The 20,094-nt window shown below is 46.3% G+C and overlaps 3 protein-coding genes and 1 long non-coding RNA gene across 4 annotated transcripts in view; 1 reads left to right on the top strand and 3 right to left on the bottom strand.

Moving 5' to 3' along the window:
- LOC102086866 (ovostatin) overlaps positions 1-20,094 on the bottom strand; it is a 112,093-nt gene that overhangs the window by 43,125 nt on the left and 48,874 nt on the right. The gene's annotated exons all lie outside the window — the stretch shown is intronic.
- LOC135578150 (uncharacterized) lies at positions 3,706-4,138 on the top strand. Its single transcript, XR_010469493.1, has 2 exons — positions 3,706-3,818; positions 3,981-4,138. It is a non-coding gene; the product is annotated as an uncharacterized LOC135578150 (long non-coding RNA).
- LOC135578148 (olfactory receptor 2A2-like) lies at positions 7,249-14,371 on the bottom strand. Its single transcript, XM_065048444.1, has 2 exons — positions 9,677-14,371; positions 7,249-9,206 (listed from the first exon to the last, which is right to left on the bottom strand). Exon 2 carries the CDS (start codon positions 8,993-8,995, stop codon positions 8,225-8,227), a length of 771 nt encoding a protein of 256 aa, XP_064904516.1. The 5' UTR covers positions 8,996-9,206; positions 9,677-14,371; the 3' UTR covers positions 7,249-8,224.
- Positions 14,463-15,875, bottom strand: LOC135578145 (histone H2A.v2-like). Its single transcript, XM_065048441.1, has 2 exons — positions 15,857-15,875; positions 14,463-15,344 (listed from the first exon to the last, which is right to left on the bottom strand). The coding sequence occupies exons 1-2, from the start codon at positions 15,873-15,875 to the stop codon at positions 14,584-14,586; spliced, it is 780 nt and encodes a 259-aa protein (XP_064904513.1). The 3' UTR covers positions 14,463-14,583.

The following is a 20,094-nucleotide window of genomic DNA, read 5'->3' as shown; positions in this document are numbered from 1 at the left end:
ATCCTGGATTACACTGTTGTGTTACAGTGTTCCAACCTTTGTGCAGGCTGCATAGGAAAAAATAAAAATAGCAGTCCCTGAGGGAAGAAAACAATGGGTCCTGCCACATAACTCAAGACTCTCCTGCACAGAGTGGCATGAGCCCCTCCAACAATGCAACGCAGAGATGGTATGAAGGTGATGCTGCAGCCAGGGGCCCTTGGACAGCAGTGCCAAACCACTCTTGCACGATGAGCAGGACTAGCATAATTATAAACAATGATTAAATCTAGGGATGAGTACCCAGTAATTAAAGATAAATCATGCACAGCTCTTCAAATGACGTCCCTGGCTATTCTGGGACTGCCAGGAATCGGGAGTGGCAGCCAAGGGTGTGGCATGAGGTGCACAGACAAGCAATCAGGAAGCAAAGGGAAACTAAATGCAAAGCTGTCACTGGATCAATGTTCCTGCGTCAAACAGAGCAGGGCAAATACTGACAAGCGCAGAACACAAAGGCTGATAAGAAGACAGACTGGAAAGCATGCTGAGGAGACAGAGGAGAGAGAATGTTGGCACGTTGGTGGAGATGACCCCAGGCAAATTTTCTGTCAGCAGGTTAGAGGGCACAGGGGGGCACTGATGTCTCAGAGAGACCAGGAGCCTCCTGAAGACATCCTCAACAAGAACATGGCACCTGTAACCTCCCTATCCTGTGCCTATAGGGAGTCTCTGTCTTTCCAGGCAGCAGGCAAAGAGCTTTGGCCAGAAGAGAGAAGCACAATTTACCATAGCAGTACATGGAGTCAGTAGTCTCTGTCATTTATCTGCTTCTCTGTTACTTTTTTCCCCCTAAGGGAGTTGTTGGGATGCAGATTGTTGCCAGACTCAATGTGCTGGTCCTCCCTGTCTGGCCCCTGGCAGCTGAGGAGAGCCAAGGGGACAGAGCCTGATGGAAGTCACAGGCAAATGGCCAGGCAGGCAGACTCCCTAGGTGACCCCAGGCCAGCTGCCTTGGCTGCCACAGTGGGGAAGTGCCCAGAACTGGGCTGGTGGGGAGGGACATGGAAGGGCTAGGCTGGGGTGGTCAGTGCTGATAAGGGTAATCTGTGCCCCATGTGCTCTGGTTCTCAGCACAACTGAGGGGACAGGACCTTCTGGAGTTGGCATGTCCCTGAGCTGCACCCTGCTGCCTTCCTCTTGTGCCGCCAGGCCCTGGCATGATGAGGTAAGGCTCGTGCAAGTAGGGGAAGCAGCTTTCATTATGAGGCACCCCTGTTCCTGAGGATCATGGAAGAAGTGTACCTGGAAATTCTGTGGTCAGTGCAGCAGTGATGATGAAAGCCTAGTCCCCTTGATGGGCTTTGGCAATTAAGACCATGTGTCTCACGCCGCTGAGCATCTCCTCATTGGCTTTATTTCTTCCTCTCCTTGTACTGACTATGATGTGCTGTCAGCCGCTGCAGGGGTCTCTTTCGGCAGGACTACCAAAAATTTGAGGACACTGGATTTTGCAAGGTGACCTGGGGTGGCCAGGTCACTGAAGAGTGCCAAAATGAGGGCTTGGAGGGTGGGCATCAGCCAGTGGTGTGGAAGCAATGCATTGTAACTTTAAATGTATTTCCTTGCTGTGAGGAGATCTGCAATAGCTCTTGTGCCTCTGCTAGCCAAACCAGCCTAAAAACCCAGAGGTGCTGCTAGCAAAGTTACAATGCACCTTTCTGGCATGAGTGGGCAAGCAGCATGTCATGTCATATCCAACATGAAAATGCTCTGTAAACTCATGACACAAGATGCTGAAGCAAGGAGTAAGAGTTGGTTTAATCTGTGCTAGAGAGGGAGCTAGGGAGCATTTCAGTGAAAAAGAAGAGCAGGTCTTGGAAATAAGCAGACCATAATTTCCAAAGTTGTGAGTGGGGTAGAAAGGCTCACTCCTCAGATAATTTACACATTTTTCTCATTATATGATGCACTTTATCTTAAATGTCTCTGGCAGCTCTCACAAGACATCAGCTACTTTCAGGAAAATGCAGTCCATCATTAATTCATAGCTCTGCACTAAACTGTTCTGGCAGGTTAAAAGCATGTCATTATTTAGAAAAACAAAATTGATGTGTAAGTTTGTCTCTACTGCAGTTTATCAAGATAATCTTGAGTCAGGCTATTAATATTTCCATGTGTACTTTTCTTCCTGAAGCCTCAGTCTGTAATGGTGGGCCTGCTTAAAAGGATATTTGGTTCTTTCTAGAGCTTTCCTGTAATTTCACTTTTCCAGGTGAAGATTGTTCCAGGCTGATGCTGGCTTGGAGTTTACGTTATGTATTTTGTTGTGGTGCTTTTTATTAAACCTTCTTGCACAGCCCTTGAATGTTAGCTTTTGTCTCTTGCAGGTGATGTCCCTCTTCTTTTGCTGAATTAGGAGTTAAGACAGTGGTGTGTCTCAGAGAAGACAGAATAAAACAGCAGCCTTTGCTCAGTCTGCTTTGAAATTTCAGTAGAACGTTGAATTTGCAACTTGTTACGAGCTATTCCATAGTGTTTCTCAATGCTACTGAATTGCTGTGGGATGCACTTCCAGGAGGAGTGAGCACTGAAGTGAGCTATATCACTGTGTGCCTTGATAAGATGCTTTTGGTCACATGAAATAGCAAACATAATAGATAGGCCAATTAGTTTTTCTGAAGATTTACAGGATAGATTTTCCTACTTGCAGCATTTTGAAGGAAGTTGGAAAAGTATCTTTCCAACTGACCAGCTTTCTGCAGATTCTAAAGCTTGCTCTTGACTTCTGTACTTTGAACAGCTTTGAATCAGCCATAAGGAAACACACCAGAATCCAAGTGTATTTTGTATTTAGTATTCAAAGCTACTTCTGTAACCTGTTTCACATGCAGCAAAAAGATGCTGCAAAGATGGTTTCAAAGGGACTTAATGATACCAAGTTATATTCTGGAGTTTGATTTCTTCATCCTGCTGGAGAAAGAAAACTCACATGCCAGTTAGCTGAGCTCTGATTTTTACACAACAAGCCACTCTGTCTCTATTCAACATGTGTGACACTGGTTGAGTTCTTCACTTGTAGCTTTAGACAAGCAAGGCTTTGCTTTGGACCACATAAAATTACCTTTTCAGCTGTTGTCTCTCTAAGATGGAACTGAAAGGTAGGAGGAACACAGGAAATAATTTCTGCTGAGCTTGTGTTCACAGAATAAGGTGTGTCAGACAGCTGTTAATGCACTACATTATTGCCAGACTGTAGCATTTTCATCTGAGAACCAAAAGCGAACGTCAGCAGGGCAATCTCCAAGTAGTGTAAGGGTGGCCTGGCCTAGTTCTTCCTACTTGAAAATTGGACTGTTCATTTAAAGAGAAAAATAAGCATATAGATGGCAATAAGCTAGCAACTTTTTCAGTTTTAAGATTCTGGCAGACTTTTAACAAGGACATTTGTAAGTGACACGGATTTCTTTGAAGCTGGAGTTTGGTTTCTCAGCCATTTCAGTATTCCAGAAACTGTCGTCCCTGGTGTCTAGTTTTCTGAATGTAACTGTGAAAATTATGGCAGGGGACATGAAGGTACTGCCCTCAGCTAAAGCAGCTTTCTCAGAAGTGGTGATTCAGAGCTGGGCTTGTCCTGTCTCAATTGCTCCAGGGCTTTCTTGGCACTCAAACGCTGAGTGTTGCCAATGATGTATGCTGGGTTTGCAGTCAAACTTCCTCTATTGGTCTGTGTGTGCAGAAATTCTCTCTGGATCTGAGCAGAAGGCAAATGCAGGGATGAGAAAGGACAACAAAGGCCATGCAACTTTCTTACAGGCCCAGTTATCCAAATGTTGCAGGTACCATCTTGATGCTGCACTGTGAGGGGAATGACAGAAGGAGGTGGTGTGGGGTTCTTTCTGTATCTTGGTTAGAATGATTTAACAAACGACTTCTTCTGTTTTAATAAGATAGAAGAAGAAGAGGCAGGTAGGCAGCAAGTAAATCTTATGTCCCTTCAGATGCTGGGAAGATCCTGACTGCTGGAAATATCCTGGAACTGGGGAAGATCTTGAAGACCAGAGAACTGCATGGAGACAAATCTCAGGGGATGCTCAGGGACCTTGACCGGTGTCGAGGGGTTTGATTGCGGGGTGACAATAAAACCCTGGTAGATGTATTGTTAACCTCCTGTTCCCCTCCCCCCGCTTCCCCCTCCCTCTCCCCCCTTCCCACTAAGGACAGGCTATCGGGAGGAAAAGAAGGACAGAGAGAAGAGAGTTGGAAAAATTAACAATGTTTTACTAATGCTACTAATAAGAATAGAGAAATAATACAAAATATACAAAACCAATCTTGAAAGTCTCAGCAACTACAGAGCCAGCACCCAAAGTCCTGGATTGGACTCTGCAGCCAGCCGGAGCTGGATTCAGTCTGTCACTAGGCCTCATTTTGCAGGGAAGACTAGCAAGGTCCTCTCCAAATGTCAGCCATAAGCAAAAAGGGAAAAAGGGACGAGATCCTCGTGATCTCCCACTTTTATATGAAGTATTCAAGTGAACGGAATGTTATACACAGCTGGTCAGTTTCTTGGTCACCTGTTTCTCGTTGCCCCTCTCACGAGATGTCCATCCATGCTTATCAATAACTTCGCATTCCATTGCTATGTTTACCAAAACATGTATCTGGTTCTCCAGGAAAATGCAGCTAATATGAAGGCTTTAGCTGACAGGCAGATTCACTAAAAGAGAAACTTGTCTTTTAACAAAACCAGGACAACCAGCAACCTCCAAAACTGGTAACGGTGAGCAGCTGCACAGCAGGAATGAAGGCAACTTTCTGCCTGACTCTTCCCAGACCTGCAGTAACCTCCCGGTGTGTGTGTGTGTGCATGTGTGTGTGCAAGAAATAATCAAGTAGGGGCTAATCTTGTTTGATGTTAAATAGAAGCCAGAACCCAAATTTGCTCATGCTATCACCACAATCTGTCCCAACTTCTTATTAAACAACATTTCTCTTTTTCTGAATGAGGTCCCTACTTTGTGTGTGTCGTGGTTTAACCCAAGGTAGCAATGTAACCACAATAGCCAATTGCTCACTCCCCCTGAAACAGGGGAGAGAATCAAAAGTGAAGGGAGAAGCTCATGGATTGAGATAAACAGAATTCCGTAAAATAACAAAATAACACTAATATACTACTACTACTACATATAAAATGGAAACAGAATATAAAAAAAAGATACTCAATGCAATTCCTCACAAGCTCCGTCTGCTCTGAGCATCCAGTCCCAGAAAGCAGTGCCTGATCCCAGAGAGAGAGGAAAGAAAAAGGCAGAAAGGCCCAGAGGCCTCTGCAAAACAGCAGGATGGCAAAAGACCAAACTAAAGAAAGCCATGAGCAGAACTCCACTGAAATGCAGCAGAACCAGAACAGGTCTCTGTGTATCCTGACTACACCCCTATCTGGAATATCCTGACTTTCTTTCAATATGAAGCATGACGCTAATGGGATGGAATACTCTTATTGTTCAGTCTGGATGTCAGTCAAGCTCTGCCTCATCTATGCCCCTCTTCCCAGCTGCCTCACACCTGTGGGCAGAGTGCTCAGAAAGATCTTGGCTCCCAGAAAACGACAATTAAAAACTTTAACTCTGTCCTGGGGCAATATCTTCTTGTTCTCAAAATAAATCCAAAAAATGACCCTGCTAGCTAGGAAAAAGGAAGTTTTCTAACTACATGAAGAAAATTAACTCGCTTTCATTCAAACCAGCACAGTGTGTAATGTCTAAGTGCCAGTGACGGGAAGGGGACCCTGGGCAACAGGAGACCATGGACCTGAGGCACTAGCAGCTGTGGAGACTGCAGTGTGTGCATATTGTGAGGATGTGTATGTCAGTGTGTGCAATTGCTAGTAAGCATCAAGCTGGACTAGTCAGCAAGTAGAATAAGGGGCTTGGGACCCAGGGACTGGAGTGATCATAGGTCTGGGACACACACTGAAGAAAACAGAGGGTTTGAGAGTCAGATACTAGAGGGACTGGGAGGCCCAAGCCAGCTATAGGAGAGACCAGAGGATCTGGTAAGGTTAAAGTTCTGGAACAGCTACTGAAGAGACCATTTTGTATGGATGTGTTTTTGAACTTGAGGCAACTGGGAGACCAATTGGATCCTGGGGACAAGTACTGAATAGTTCAACTGTCTGATGGGACCCATATGACTTTGTGTATCCGTATGTATGTATTTTCCACTGAGTGATCTTCATCCTGATTAGCCTGAGAGGGGACATCATCAAGGCTTTTTGTGCTGTTTGTATTTGTGTGAGTGCTTTTTTTTCAATCAATATGCATCTATGTGACAGGGTATATGTATTCATGTGTATGTGTGCCAGTTGGATAACCTGCTCAGCCTCTCTTCTTGGCTGAATATGGGGACATGGAGCTGCAGGAGTGTTGTACTGCATCTAGATACTGGATTTGTTAACTCCTAACAGTAGGATTTATCCTATGCTAATATGTCAGAAACAAAAAGCTCTGTGTGCTGTTGGAGGCAGGGAAATTCTGAGAGTCAGCCAAGGCATAAAGGGGAAAGTGATGGAGGAGACTGTGTTTAACAGAAAAGAAACCCATATGAATGAAGGGCCAGTAAGTACAATGCCATGCCCATTTCAGAATAAAGTGGTGTTTACTTCAGGAAGGATCTCCAGAGTTCAGGTATAGAACTCTGGGGATTTATACTCGAGATTGATTTTCATATTGCCTGTGGGCAATCAAAACAGTGTCCCTTCAGACATATTATACAGAAAACTTTGCTTTTAAAAACAAACGAATATAAGGAGTGGAACAGCTCTTTGTTTTGCCTGTTTTTTGAGAAAATACACATAACTTTCTATAAAGGTTTCCCTGATCAAAAACAGAGAGCTAAACAAATCACGTTTCTCCAAATGCTACAGGTAAGGGAACTCTTCTGTATAAATGTTAGTAATGTTCTGTGCTGGTTTGACTAAAATGAGTTAATTTTCTTCATGCAGTTAGAGACCTTTCTTTTCCATAGCTAGCACAGTTGTTGTTTGAATTTAGTTTGAGAGAAAAAGATAATACCCCAGGACAGAGTTAATGTTTTTAATTGCTCTGGTCTGAGAGCCAAGGACATACTGAGCACTCTGCCCAGAGGTGTGAGGCAGCTGGGAAGGGGGGCATAGATGGGGCAGAGCTTGACTGACATCCAGACTGATCAATAATAATAATCCATGCCATTAGCATCATGCTTCCTATTGAAGGACAGTCAGGATCTTCTTGCGCTCTCATGCTCTCTTTGTCAGAGCTGGGATGGAGACCTGTTTGGTGGAGTTCTGTTTGGGGCTTTCTTTAGTTCAGCCTTTTGCCATCCTACACAAGGCATCCTTTGTTCAGCAATCTGAAGTGCAGTTAGGTATAGAATAATGGATGAAACAACCGAAGATTCAATACGAATGCATTTCAGTAAGGTAAGCAAGGGATTAGAAATGCTAGTTGGTTTAATGGTAGAACTGGAATTATTTTGTGAACTGGGTTTTTCTCTATTTTCTCCCTATTTTCTTTCTAAAAATAGACTTGAAGATGTAGCATCCTAAGGATATAGGAAATACAAATATGATAGGAAAAAATAATGTCTTATTAGAAGCATAGCATTGTCTTGCTTGGAAAGTCCTTTAAGATAATGGAGTCCAACTGTTAACCCAGCACTGCCAGGTCCACCATTAAACCATATCCCTAAGCACCACGGCTACATGTCTTCTAAATACTTTCAGGGATAGTGACTCAACCACTTTCCTGGGCAGCCTATTCCAATGTTTGATAACCCTTTCCGTGAAGAATTTTTTCCTGTTATCCAGTCTAAACCTCTCCTGCTGAAACTTGAGGCCATTTCCTCTCACCCTAATAGAAATTAGGTCAACTGATATACTCAGAAAAAAAATCCCACTACAACAGTATTTTTATTCTGAGTGCTAGTTAGAAACAAGAAGATAGACTGTTTTTTCCCAGATCAGTCAATAGTTCTGGTAAGACACACAACCTACCTAGGATGGCCACATATGAGGAAGAAAAACTAGTTATCTCTGATAAAAGGAATAATAATTAGACATTTTGTGTTGTGGTATTCATTAGACCGTATAGAGATACATATCTTGTGTTACATTTTAACCCCTTAAAACTCAGTGAGGAATACCCAAAGGGCTCAGGAAGAAAAAGCAGAGAGACAAGAGACAGGTGAAAGCCTAGAGCTGGAACTACATGGAACGAAACACTCTTTTCCTCATTTGAAGCTTCAGCAAGGCTTCCTTCACCTGCTTGTTCCTCAGACTGTAAATCAGCGGGTTCACACTGGGGCTGACGAGACTGTAGAAAAGGGAAAGAACTTTCTCCTGCCCAGGTGAGTTACTGCTCCCAGGCCACATGTACATAAAGATGGCATTTCCATAAAACAGACTCACCACGGTCAGGTGGGAGGCACAGGTGTTGAAGGCTTTGTGCCATCCTGCTGCAGAGTGGATGGGCAGAACGGTGGACAGGATGTGCAGGTAGGAAATTAGAATTAAGGCTAAAGGGAAGAGCAGAAAGCATATGCAAACAGCAAAGATCAGGATTTTATTGGCAGTAGTGTCAGTGCAGGCCAGCCGTAAGACAGCAAGAATTTCACAGAAGAAGTGGCCAACCTCACAGAGGCCACAGAAAGGCAGGTGTAAAGCCAGAGAGGCTTGTAGTGTACCAAATATGAACCCCAAAGCCCACGAAACTGTGGCGAGGGTGAGGCACACCCTTCGGTTCATGATGAGGGCATAGCAGAGGGGATGATAGATTGCCACATAGCGATCATAAGACATCATGGCCAGCAGTATGCACTCTGTAAGTGCAAAGATTAAATAAAGATGTATCTGTGTCCCACACCCAGCAAAGGAGATGGTTCTGCCTTGTCCAAGGAGGTTCCTCAGCATACGGGGGACATTGTTGGAGACACAGCAGATGTCCACAATGGAGAGGTGGCAGAAGAAGAAATACATGGGACTGTGGAGTCAGTAGTCCGGGCAGATAAGCACAAAGACAAGTACATTTTCCATCAGAGTGGCAGAATAGAGTACAGAGAAAAGGCCAAAGAGGCAGAGTCGCAGGGCTGGGTTGCTGGAGAACCCCAGCAGGATGAATTCTGTGACAGATGTTTCATTCTGCATGCTGTGCTGGAGGCAAGGCAGCACAAAGTGCAACCATAGAGATCTGGAAGAAAGAAAATTGAAAGTTTTCTTAAGAATGTTCCTCCCTTTACTTTTCACACTGCAGTTCTGTTCTCCCTCTTTTTCCCTCTGACTCCAGTGGAAGGTGAATACTACCCATATTCACCATAGTGAGCAATGTAGATCTGAATTGCGAGATCTAATCTCTCTAATATCTGCACAAACTTTGAGGAGTTTTGAATAATTTTCCAGAACTTTACTGTATAGCTTGCCCTTATTGTCTTTCTTTTTCTGGGTTGTTGTGGGGTTCTTTTTTTTTGGGGGGGAGGTTATGTGTTGGACAAAATAACAACTTTCCGTCATGATGAAGTTGACAAGTGTCAATTAGGGTGAAAACAGAATGTCTTGAAAACAGTTATTTTAAATTAAGTCTACATTAAAATGAACGCACAGTTCACAAAATAATTCCAGTTCTACTATTAAACCGACTAGCATTTCTAATCCCTTGCTTACCTTATTGAAATGCATTCATATTGAATCTTCCCCAGTTCCAGGATATTTCTACCAGTCAGGATCTTCCCAGCATCTGAAGGGACGTAAGATTTACTTGCTGCCTACCTGCCTCTTCTTCTTCTATCTTATTAAAACAGAAGAAGTCGTTTGTTAAATCATTCTAACCAAGATACAGAAAGAACCCCACACCACCTCCTTCTGTCATTCCCCTCACAGTGCAGCATCAAGATGGTACCTACAACACTTGGATAACTTGGCCTGTAAGAGAGTTGCATGGCCTTTATTGTCCTTCCTTATCCCTGCATTTGCCTTCTCCTCAGATCCAGAGAGAATTCCTGCACACACAGACCCATAGAGGAAGTTTGACTGCAAGGGACCTCTGGGAGTCACCTGGCCCAGCTTCCCACTTCAGAAGCAGGGTACCCCCTGACTCACACTCCTTTGCATGTCTGTGTCATTCTTGCCAGGCCCTGACAACACCACCGTGGTCCTGAAGAACATTATCCAGTTCCTCATTTTGTACCACCCTGTGTAGGGAAGAGGAATGGTCTTGTTTTACAGCCTAGGTGGGTGTCGAGCTTTTCAGTGAAGAACAACTCTGCTTCAGCACAGCTGATGATGGCCTCTCCTCCAGGAACAAAAGCTCCTGCTGTTTCATCAGACCACAGTGTGCCCCTGGGCCCTCAAGCTGGTGGCTATTAGGTCCATGTCCTTTTTTGCTCCATTCAAGCTGAGGAAGTTGGACAACACGACTAAGTTTGTGACTTTTCTCCTCTTGGCTCTTGGTGTGAGATCAAGGAACACCTTGTTCATCTGGAGCGTACCGGTTCTCTCAACAAATGGGCTCTCCTATACCCTTCCATTCTATGTCAGTAGTTTACAGTCAACAAATGAAACACAGCCAGAGAAAAGGACAATGATGACTGTGACTTGGTCTTGCTATTATGATTTGTGCCCATTGTCTTGGTGAGAGAGAGACTAAGTTGTTGTTAAGTCCAGCCAGGGAGCTGATGTATCTCTGATGCTCCTCAACAGGAAAGCATCTGCCCTATTTACACCACCCAGCAAAACACTGTCCTGCATACACCCATCATAGAGCTTGAGGGAGCAGTATGTATCTGCAGGATGTGGATCCAAAATCTTGCTCAGGGGCTGGATCTTTTCCTGCTCATTCCCAAGGCTTATTTCCACTTCTCTCCCTCATATCTTCCTTGCTGGTCAGATTCAGCAAGATTACGAGCAAACATCAAGTCATTTGGCACCTGTGTAAGTACCTTTTTCTCATTTGAGAACAGGGGTGTTTGAATCCGAATTTCTTCCTTCCTGCACACCTGCAATCTAAGCCCAGCTAAAATGCCCTTCTAACCACAGTGCAAAACACATTAGAATAACTCTCTCAGAGCATGCACTTCTGCTAGCTCCAAGCATCCCTCAAGATTTTGCCTGTTCCATTTTAAAGACTGCCGCACAACTTAGCCTTGACTCATTAGGATAAGTGACAGGCATCACTAAAAGGAAGTTTATCTTTAATGACATTTTCTTCTGAAAGTAACTGTGAGCTTAATCCCTCCTGAGCTTTCATCCTTGACAGTGTGTCTCCCTTTGGCCACAAAATGTGAGCCTGTGCTCCACCCTGCCATTATGTCCCAGTGGACTCCTTATGGCTGATCCAAGCCAAGTGCACAAAATGCTGGCCTCTTTCTTTCCAGACCTTCCACCAAACCACAGGGCATAATCGCCATCACAGGCGAGGTCTACAGGAACTTCACCTGTCATATTTCAACAAAGGCCAGGTCCACGAGAGCATCTGAGCATGCAACTTGCAGCTTATTTTTGGTATGCTGAGTGATCAGGTGTTTTTTTCCAATCTCTACATCCCACAGTCCATTGTGGTTTTCTCAGCAGTAATCTCTTGTTTGTTTTGCTCCTTATGGGCCATCCTCTGGGGCCTAGGGTTTGGAACTGGGGAGGGATTTCAGTGTGGGTATCTGATAGGAGTCACTTCATCACTAGGATGTCACGGGAGGCAGAGCTGAAGAGCACAACAGGGAAGGGAGGAGCAGGTGACAATGGCTTTTCCAGGGAGCAGTTATAGATGGAGAAGTGGATGGAAGAACACAGAAGGCAATGGCTAGGAAGGGAACTGGACCTGAGCTAAGTAAAGGGTAAAATCCCGGCTTCTATCTGACAGCAAACGGGTAACAAATGCTACAGCAGTAGCGGTGGCTGTGCCTGACCAGCCATGCAGGCAACACCCTGCCAGAGCCTGAACCTAGCGTGTGGGTCTCACAGCCCTACTCAGCACTTGGGGCAGTGAAGCCAGCAGGCTGAGGCTCTGCCTGCCCAAACGGCACAGGGGAGGGTCCCACGGCACCCAAGAGGAGCTTCACAAAGTGTCATTAAGGAGCCAGTGTTTCAATGCTAACAAGTCTGATGGGGCTTCTGCAAGTGGTGCAGGTGAATACCCAGTGCTGTTGTCTTGCTGGGACACAAACCACAGTGGGGGTTGTTAAAAGTTAAGACTTCTATTGCAAAGCATTTACCCGTCTGCTGGTGACGATGTTACTGGCTGACCACACAGGGCCACCAGACATTACTAGGTGAAGACCCTGGGATGTGAGCAAAGCCAGCGCAACAGCAGACAGTTCCTTCCCCAAGACAAGGACAGATGATGACCTCTGCTTCTTGACCTTCTTTGGCCATGCACAGCCAGCACCACCTGCTCTGCAGCTTTCTCCTCCTGCCACAGCCCAAGGGTCTCTCAGCACAGCTGCTGCAGGCATGGGTGCAGGGATCGTGGGCATGGCAGACAAGGTGGGGGAAGAAAGCCCCCAGCTTTTGCTGTAGCTCCTCCTTGTTTACCTTCCCAGTGACCCTTATTGATCTCATGATGCCTGTGCAGAGTGCAAACACACCTCAACATTGGCCTCGTCCACTCTCATGTCTGTAATAAATGTAACCCTTCTTCTGTTTGCACACACATGCACAAATGCATCTACACATTTATTTTAATGGCAACATGTCAGGAATAAAAGCTCAGCTCGTGCTGGTGTTATGCTGAATCCAAAGCTGTGTTACTGTCATTGGGATTACTGGACTGTAATCAGGATCAAGAAGCAAGGGTCACTCTTTTGGAAAGACCAAAACTGCCCCGTTACATTTCATTATGCATGAGAAGGGTAAGACAGAGGGCTCTTCCCAGTCATTATCTCTAGCTCTTCCTCTGTCTTGCCCCAGCAAATATGGGATCTTGTCCTCTCCCACTTTCCCATGTTGGCCGTGATAATTCTCTCTATAGCTTCAGGGTCCCCTTTCATCCAAAACCTTGAATCTACAGCTGTGTGCCATTTCTGACCCCTTTTCCTCTCTGAAGTTGCTTCCTTCTTCTTTTTGCATCTGTTTCCTCTCCCCTCACCTGCCTTGAAGGCTCTGAAAATGCCTGATGCCATTTACAGCACATCTGCAAGTGCCCCCTCAGAGTCCCTATGCTCTGCCAAACTGTCTAAGCCCACATGCCCCATTCACTGCCCAGTCCCACTGTCATGTGTTCTCCCACAGTGCCCCGTGCACTGGGAACAAGCCCACTAATTTGGAGAAGCCTGCTTCCTCCTGTCACAGCCATGCTGGAGGAAGATAGAATGGGGCTGAACTCAGGGAGAGGACTAGAAGCCACTGAGCCAACAGGGCCATTAGCAGAGACCTTGGAAGCAGTGACAAGCCTGGACTTTGCAAGTCTGAGAGACAGCATCTGTTCTCCCATCCTCTACTCCAGTCTTGCCCCATAGCTAGGAAATATACCTTGCAACTAAACAAGTGCAGAAAATGGTTGTAAAGCAAAGGAGAAAGCAAATCCTTGTCAGGAATAAATGGTCAGAGACTTACTCTCTCTTGAAAAATTTGAAAACTCCTTTTACGGGACAGAAATCTTAGTGTAGTTATTTAACACACCTCAAAGGATATACCAGGTTACCTTGCTCCAGGTATCAGGAAAGGAGAGCACCAAAACATGGGTTATCCATGGCTTATTTTCAGATTTCTAGGTGTGGAGTGTTTTCTTTATATCCTTTGGCTGACTCTAAATACTGAAAATACTTTCAATCTCCCAGTGTTGTAGCCGATGACTTTGTCACATCTGGAGCACTCATTAATAGTCAGGAATACCTGTTTTGTAAATTCCCCTTGGTATCAGTATTTATGTCAGTACCATTGACATGAGTAAGAAGAAGTTTCTGGTGCCACTGGGATAATTTCCCTGCTGCCTAGAGATGTTTATGTGCTACGCATTGTCTCTGAGGCTTAAAGACAATGGGAGATGATGGATGTGTGTCTTTCTTTGTCTCCATGGGAAACCACTTCTCGAACACGTTAGTAGAACAAGATTGAAAGGGGAATGTGTTTCAACGATTCTTGAATCAAAGCTCGTCGTGCCCTGAGTTTCTATAAAATCCCTCAACGAGTTGTGTCACCTGTTTGTAACAGCTTTGAATGGGATGCACTCACCTATGGAAACTAGACAACAGGCTTCCTATGGCATATGTGCACTTCCTCTCTCTTCCTTCTACTCTCCTGGAGTTCCAGGGAAAACTAACTTCAGTCTAAATGTATAGGATACATAGTGGTGCCTGTCAGGACCAGTTGCCCTCCAGGCAGGTTGCAGCCCTCCTTCTCAGCAGGGGTAGCCTGCAGCCTCACTTTGCAGAGCTTTATGCCCATGCCCAGCTGTGTGCCCTTGTCCAGCCAGAAGACATTAGTCTGACACACAGCATGAAAGGCCCCAAGACCCACATGGCCTTGCAAAAGCTTTTATTACACACTTAGACCATAGAGATGGATTTGCCAAGAGCATTTCAAACAAGATAGCCCTTGCCTTGCCTGGTTGGTGTGCGGCAAGAGCTTCTGCTTTCTCCTTAGTTGACAACAGCGGTGGCAGTGGCAGGTGCAGCCCTTTGCCTGGGGCACCTCTTTGTACTCTTGGTTGTCTTCTTTCCGGAGCGTGCGGCCAGGCGCTGGCTTTGGGGGCCAGCCTTGCCATGCTGCCTGCGCATGCTGCCTCGCGTGAGCTTCTTGAGCACAAAGCTCCTTTGCATTGCCATCTTCAAGTGCAATGGAGATATGCGCTGCTGCTTTTTCTCCTTGGAAATCTTTGCAGCCTCGTCCATGGTCTTGTGTGTCACACACTGCAGCACTGCAGCCAGATAGACGGGGGCCCTGGCTCCAAGGCGCTCAGCAAAGTGGCCTCTGCGCAGCTGCCTGTCTACACGGCTCACAGGGAAGAGCAGCCCAGCCCGGGAGGACCGTGAGGAGCGGCTCTTTTTGGCCTTGGCTTCAGTGCCTTTGGAGGGCTCCTCAGAACGTGTCACTTCAGGCTCCCTCGCCTGCTCAGACACTGTGCAGACCTCCTGTTCTCCGGACATGCTGCTTGCAGCTTGCTCCCGCAGGTATGTCCCTGTTGCGTCTTCCCGTGCCCTGCTTCCTTGCCCACCTGTCCTCCTTGCTGGCCTTTGCTGGTGGCTCCTGCCTCTGGGCTCAGGCTGCCTGCACCTGTCCTTGCTGGCCTGGCCAAGCCTTGTCTGGGCAGGACGTCCCCACGGGCTCTGGACAGGACAGACCCCGCTTTGGCCGAGACCCTTGGAAGAAGAGCTCAGGCTGAGCCCCTCTCCTGTGCAGGCTCAGGCCCTTTGCTCACCTGGGCAGCAGGAACAAGCGTTCTACTAGGGCAGAGACCAATAGGAAAGGACTTGCTCTATGACATCACCTCCCCGCTTGTGACATCCTCCCTGCTGCCTCTGCCCTTTGTGGGTGAGCTCAGGGAGCAGCTCCACTCCTGTTTTGCATGGGAGAGGCTTGGCATGGGAGGAGCTGCTACATAGCCATCTCTCCTCTCCTCTCCTCTCCTCTCCTCTCCTCTCCTCTCCTCTCCTCTCCTCTCCTCTCCTCTCCTCTCCTCTCCTCTCCTCTCCTCTCCTCTCCTCTCCTCTCCTCTCCTCTCCTCTCCTCTCCTCTCCTCTCCTCTCCTCTCCTCTCCTCTCCTCTCCTCTCCTCTCCTCTCCTCTCACTTATTGCTTTTCTCCCTGGCTCTACCCAGTGACAGCTCTCCTTCAGCACTTGCCTGTCGCCTCCAACCAAAACCCATATTGCCACCCCTGGGGAGAAGATCTCCTTCCCCATGTCATGGGATACCAGAGCCACAGGCTGTCATGGGTCCCACCTTTCAAGACATATCACCCCCGAAGTGTCATTTGTAGAGGCTTATTAAGCAGTAACAAAGCCTAGACTTCAAAAGTTTCAGTGCCAGTATCCATTCTCCCCTCTTCCATTCCAGTCTTGCCCCTTTCCTGTAAAAATACCTTGTAATTGAAGCCAACAGGGAAACACCAGTGAAACACCTCAAAGAAATTAAGTGGTTTTCCTCTGAGAAGGTGACGTGGCCAACAGTCCAGCTGTAGTGCCTCTACGCCAATGCACACAGCATGGGGAACAAACAGGAGGAGTTGGAAGCCACCATGCTGCTAGAAAGCTATGGCCTAGTCACTGTTACTGAAATTTTTTGGGATGAATCCCATGACTGTAGTGTGGCTATCAATGGCTACAGGCTGTTCTGAAGGGACAGGCAAGGAAGGAAGGGTGGAGCAGTTGCCCTCTACACCAAGAGATGGATAGAGTGCAAAGAGATGTCTCTGAAGAATAGCCACAAACAGGTTGAAAGCTTATGGTCAAGAGTTAGAGACCTAGGCAACAAGGGAACCTTGCATTTGGTATCTGCTACAGGCCACCCTGTCAAGGGGAACCTATTGACAAAGCCTCCTTCCTCCAGCTACAGGAGGTATCGTGCTCACAGGCTCTTCTGCTGGAGGACTTCAACCACCCTGACATCTGCTGGTAAAGTAGCACGATGAGCTGTAGGCAATCCTGGAGTGCATTGGGGATAACTTCCTAAGCCAGGTAATAAAGAGCCCTACCAGGGGGGGATGTATAACTGCACATGATGGTCACCAATGCAAGTGAGCTAACTGGTGACATCCAGATTGGAGGCAGCCTGGGCTTCAGTGGTCAGGCAGCAGTGGAGTTTGCAGATCTGAGGAATATGTGTCAGGCAAAGAGTAAAGTCAGGACCCTGAATTTTAGGAAAACCAACTTCCAGCTGTTCAAGGAATTAGTCAATAGGACCCCCTGGGAAACTGCTCCCAGGATGAGGGAGCAGAACAGATGGGCAGATTTTAAGAGATGCTTTCCATAGAGCACAAGAACTCTAGATTCCCAGGTGTAAGAAATCAGGTAAGGAAGGCAAGAAGCTGGCATGGCTGAGTCCAGACCTGCTGGTCCAACTAAAGGGCAGGAAGGAAATGTGCAGGCACTGGAAGCAGGAACAGGTATCCTGGGAAGAGATAGGGACACTGCTCTGTTGTGCAGAGATAAGGCCAGGAAGGCCAAGGTGCAGCTGGAGCTGAACTTAGCAAGGGATGCAAAGAATAACATGAAAGATTTCTACAGGTATGTCAACCAGAAATGTGTCAACCAGAAAAGAAAGGTCAGAGAAGGTGTAACCCCCCCAATTAGCAAGACTGGCAAACTGGTAACAGTGGACGAGGAGAGGCTGAGGTACTCAATAACTTTTTTTGCCTCAGTCTTCACTGGCAAGCTTCTTTCCACACTTCTCGAGTGGACGAACTGCAAGATGGAGACTGGGGGAACAAAGTCCCTCCCACACTAAGAGAATATCTGGTTTGTGACCACTTGAGGAAAATGAACATGGGACCTGATGAGATGCATCCCAGAGTCCTGAGGGAACTGGCTGATGTAAAACCAATGGCAGTTATATGAAGCCCCTGGTGACTGGAAAAAGGGAAACATTGCACTCATTTTTTTAAATGGTAGAAGGGAAGACCCCAGGAATTACTGACTTGTCATCCTCACCTCTGTGCCTGGGAACAGATTCTCCTAGAAACTATGCTAAGACACATGGGGGACAGGGAGGTGATTTAAGACAGCCAGCATGGCTTCATCAAGGGCAAGTCCTGCCTGACCAACCTAGTGGCCTTCTGTGATGAAATGGCTACATCAATGGACAAGGGAAGAGCTACAGGTGTCATATATCTGGCCTTTTGCAAAGCCTTTGACACGGTCCTCCACAATTTCTCTCTAAATTGGAGAGGTACATATTTGATAGGTGGACTGTTTGGTGGATGAGGAGCTGACTGGATTGTTGTATGCAGAGAGTAGTGGTCAATAACTCAATGTCTGGATGGACATGGGTGACAAATGGTGTTCCTCGGGGGTCTGTATTGGGACCAGTACTGTTCAGTATCTTCATCAATGACATAGAAAATGGGATCGAGTGCACCCTCAGCAAGTTTGTGGATAGCACCAAGCTAAGTGGCACAGTTGACATGCCTGAGGGATGGAATGCCATCCAGAGGGACCTGGACAAGCTTGAGAAGTGGGCCCATGCGAACCTCACGAGGTTCAACACGGTCGAGTGTAAGGTCCTGCACCTTGGTTAGGACAATCCCCAGTATCAACACAGGCTGGGGGATAAAGGGATTGAGAGCAGCCCTGCAGAGAAAGACTTTGGGTGCTGGTGGATGAAAAGCTGGACGTGAGCTGGCAATGTGCTCTTGCAGACCAGAAGGCGAATCATATCTTAGGCTGCATCCAAAGGACCACAGCCAGAAGGTCAAGGGAGATGATTCTGCCCCCCTACTGTGTTCTTGTGAGACCCTACCTGGAGTCCTGTGTCCAACTCTGGAGACCTCAGTACAGGAAAGACATGGACCTGTTGGAGGAGGTGCAGAGCAGGGCCACGAAAATGATCAGAGGACTGGAACACCTCTCCTATGAGGAAAGGCTGAAGGAGTTGGGGTTCTTCAGCCTGGAGAAGAGAATGCTCTGGGGAGATGTTATTGTAGTCTGTTAGTACTTCAAGACAGTCAATAGGAAAGACGGGAACAAACTTTTTATCAGGGCCTGTAGCAATAGGACAAGAAATAATGGCTTTAAATTAAAAAAGGGGAGATTTGGACTAGATATAAGAAATTTTTTTTACAGGGAGGGTTGAGAAACACTGGAACATGTTGCCCAGAAAAGTGGCAAATTGCCCATCCCTGAAAACATTCAAGGCCAGGCTGGAGGGGGCTCTGAGCAACCTGATCTAGTTGAAGACGTCCCTAATCATTGCAGGGGGGTTGGACTAGATGGCCTTTGAAGGTCCCTTCCAACCCAAACTATTCTATGTTTCTATTATTTGTGTCAAGTGTGTGAGAGAGAAATGCAGAGACTCCCCATGTGAGTTAAGTTTCAACGAGTCGTTGACATTGTGTCTGAGAAGTTGCACTTATGTGACAGATACTGTGATGAAGGATGTTTAAAAACAAATCTTTGGGTAAAGGGAAGAATACCTTCTCTTCCCAGAAGATATTGGCCTTTGTTTTTCTCATTTCCTTTGATTTTCATTGAAGTTTCCCAGTTTTTATCTTTGTATGTAGACCTTCATGTCACAAAGCTATTAGGTACATGGCTTAAACTCCCCTGGAGTCTTAGTTGGACAGCAGGTAAATAAGAAACTATATTAATTTATTATTACTATTAATACTCATAGAGCTATTTTTATGTGAAGACTCTTTGAGAGTGTGAAATATTTTCAAACCTTGTAGTATTTCAAGGTACAATGATGTATTTGGGAAAAGAGCAGCTTTTCTAATTGATTTACTTGTGATAGTATGATTTCATTTCTTATGATCATTCTTTCCAGCAGAACTTTGTTGCATACATGAGAAAAGGAAATCAAATCCTCACAACAGAATTAATCCTGTTTAAATTTCCCAGGTTTCCGCCTGCCATCCAATATTCACAGTATCACACGCAGTATCACAGTATGTTTGGGATTGGAAGGGACCTCAAAAGATCATCTAGTCCAATCCCCCTGCTGGAGCAGGAACGCCTAGGTGAGGTCGCACAGGAACATGTCCAGGTGGGTTTTGAATGTCTCCAGAGAAAGGGACTCCACAACCTCCCTGGGCAGCCTGTTCCAGTGCTCTGTCACCCTTACTGAGAAGAAGTTTTTTCTCAAATTTAAGTGGAACCTCTTGTGTTCCAGCTTGTTCCTGTGTTCCTTGTTCCTGTGTTCCTTGTTCCTGTGTTCCTCGTGTTCCAGCTAGTTCCTGAGCAGTGGTTCCCCAGCCAGCTTTCCCAAAAATGTATATTGAGCATGACTTCATACAGTATGGAATATCCCTTTGACCAGTTTGGGTCAGCTGTCCGCGGCACCCCCTCTCAGCTTCTTGCGCACGTGACACAGCATGTGTCGAAGGTTTTGATTGCGGGGTGACAATAAAACCCTGGTAGATGTATTGTTAACCTCCTCTCCTCCCCCCACTTCCCCCTTTCGCCCCTCCCTCTCCCCGCTTCCTACTAAGGACAGG

Source organism: Columba livia, unplaced genomic scaffold (genome assembly GCF_036013475.1).
Source record: "Columba livia isolate bColLiv1 breed racing homer unplaced genomic scaffold, bColLiv1.pat.W.v2 Scaffold_83, whole genome shotgun sequence".
Taxonomy (NCBI): Eukaryota; Metazoa; Chordata; class Aves; order Columbiformes; family Columbidae; genus Columba; species Columba livia.
The sequence above is the reverse complement of the archived record's forward strand: the minus strand, read 5'-3'. Positions and strand labels throughout refer to the sequence as shown.

Excerpts from the sequence above, each read along its gene's own strand:
- LOC135578148 (XM_065048444.1), bottom strand. The coding sequence starts at position 8,995 with ATGTATTTCTTCTTCTGCCACCTCTCCATTGTGGACATCTGCTGTGTC.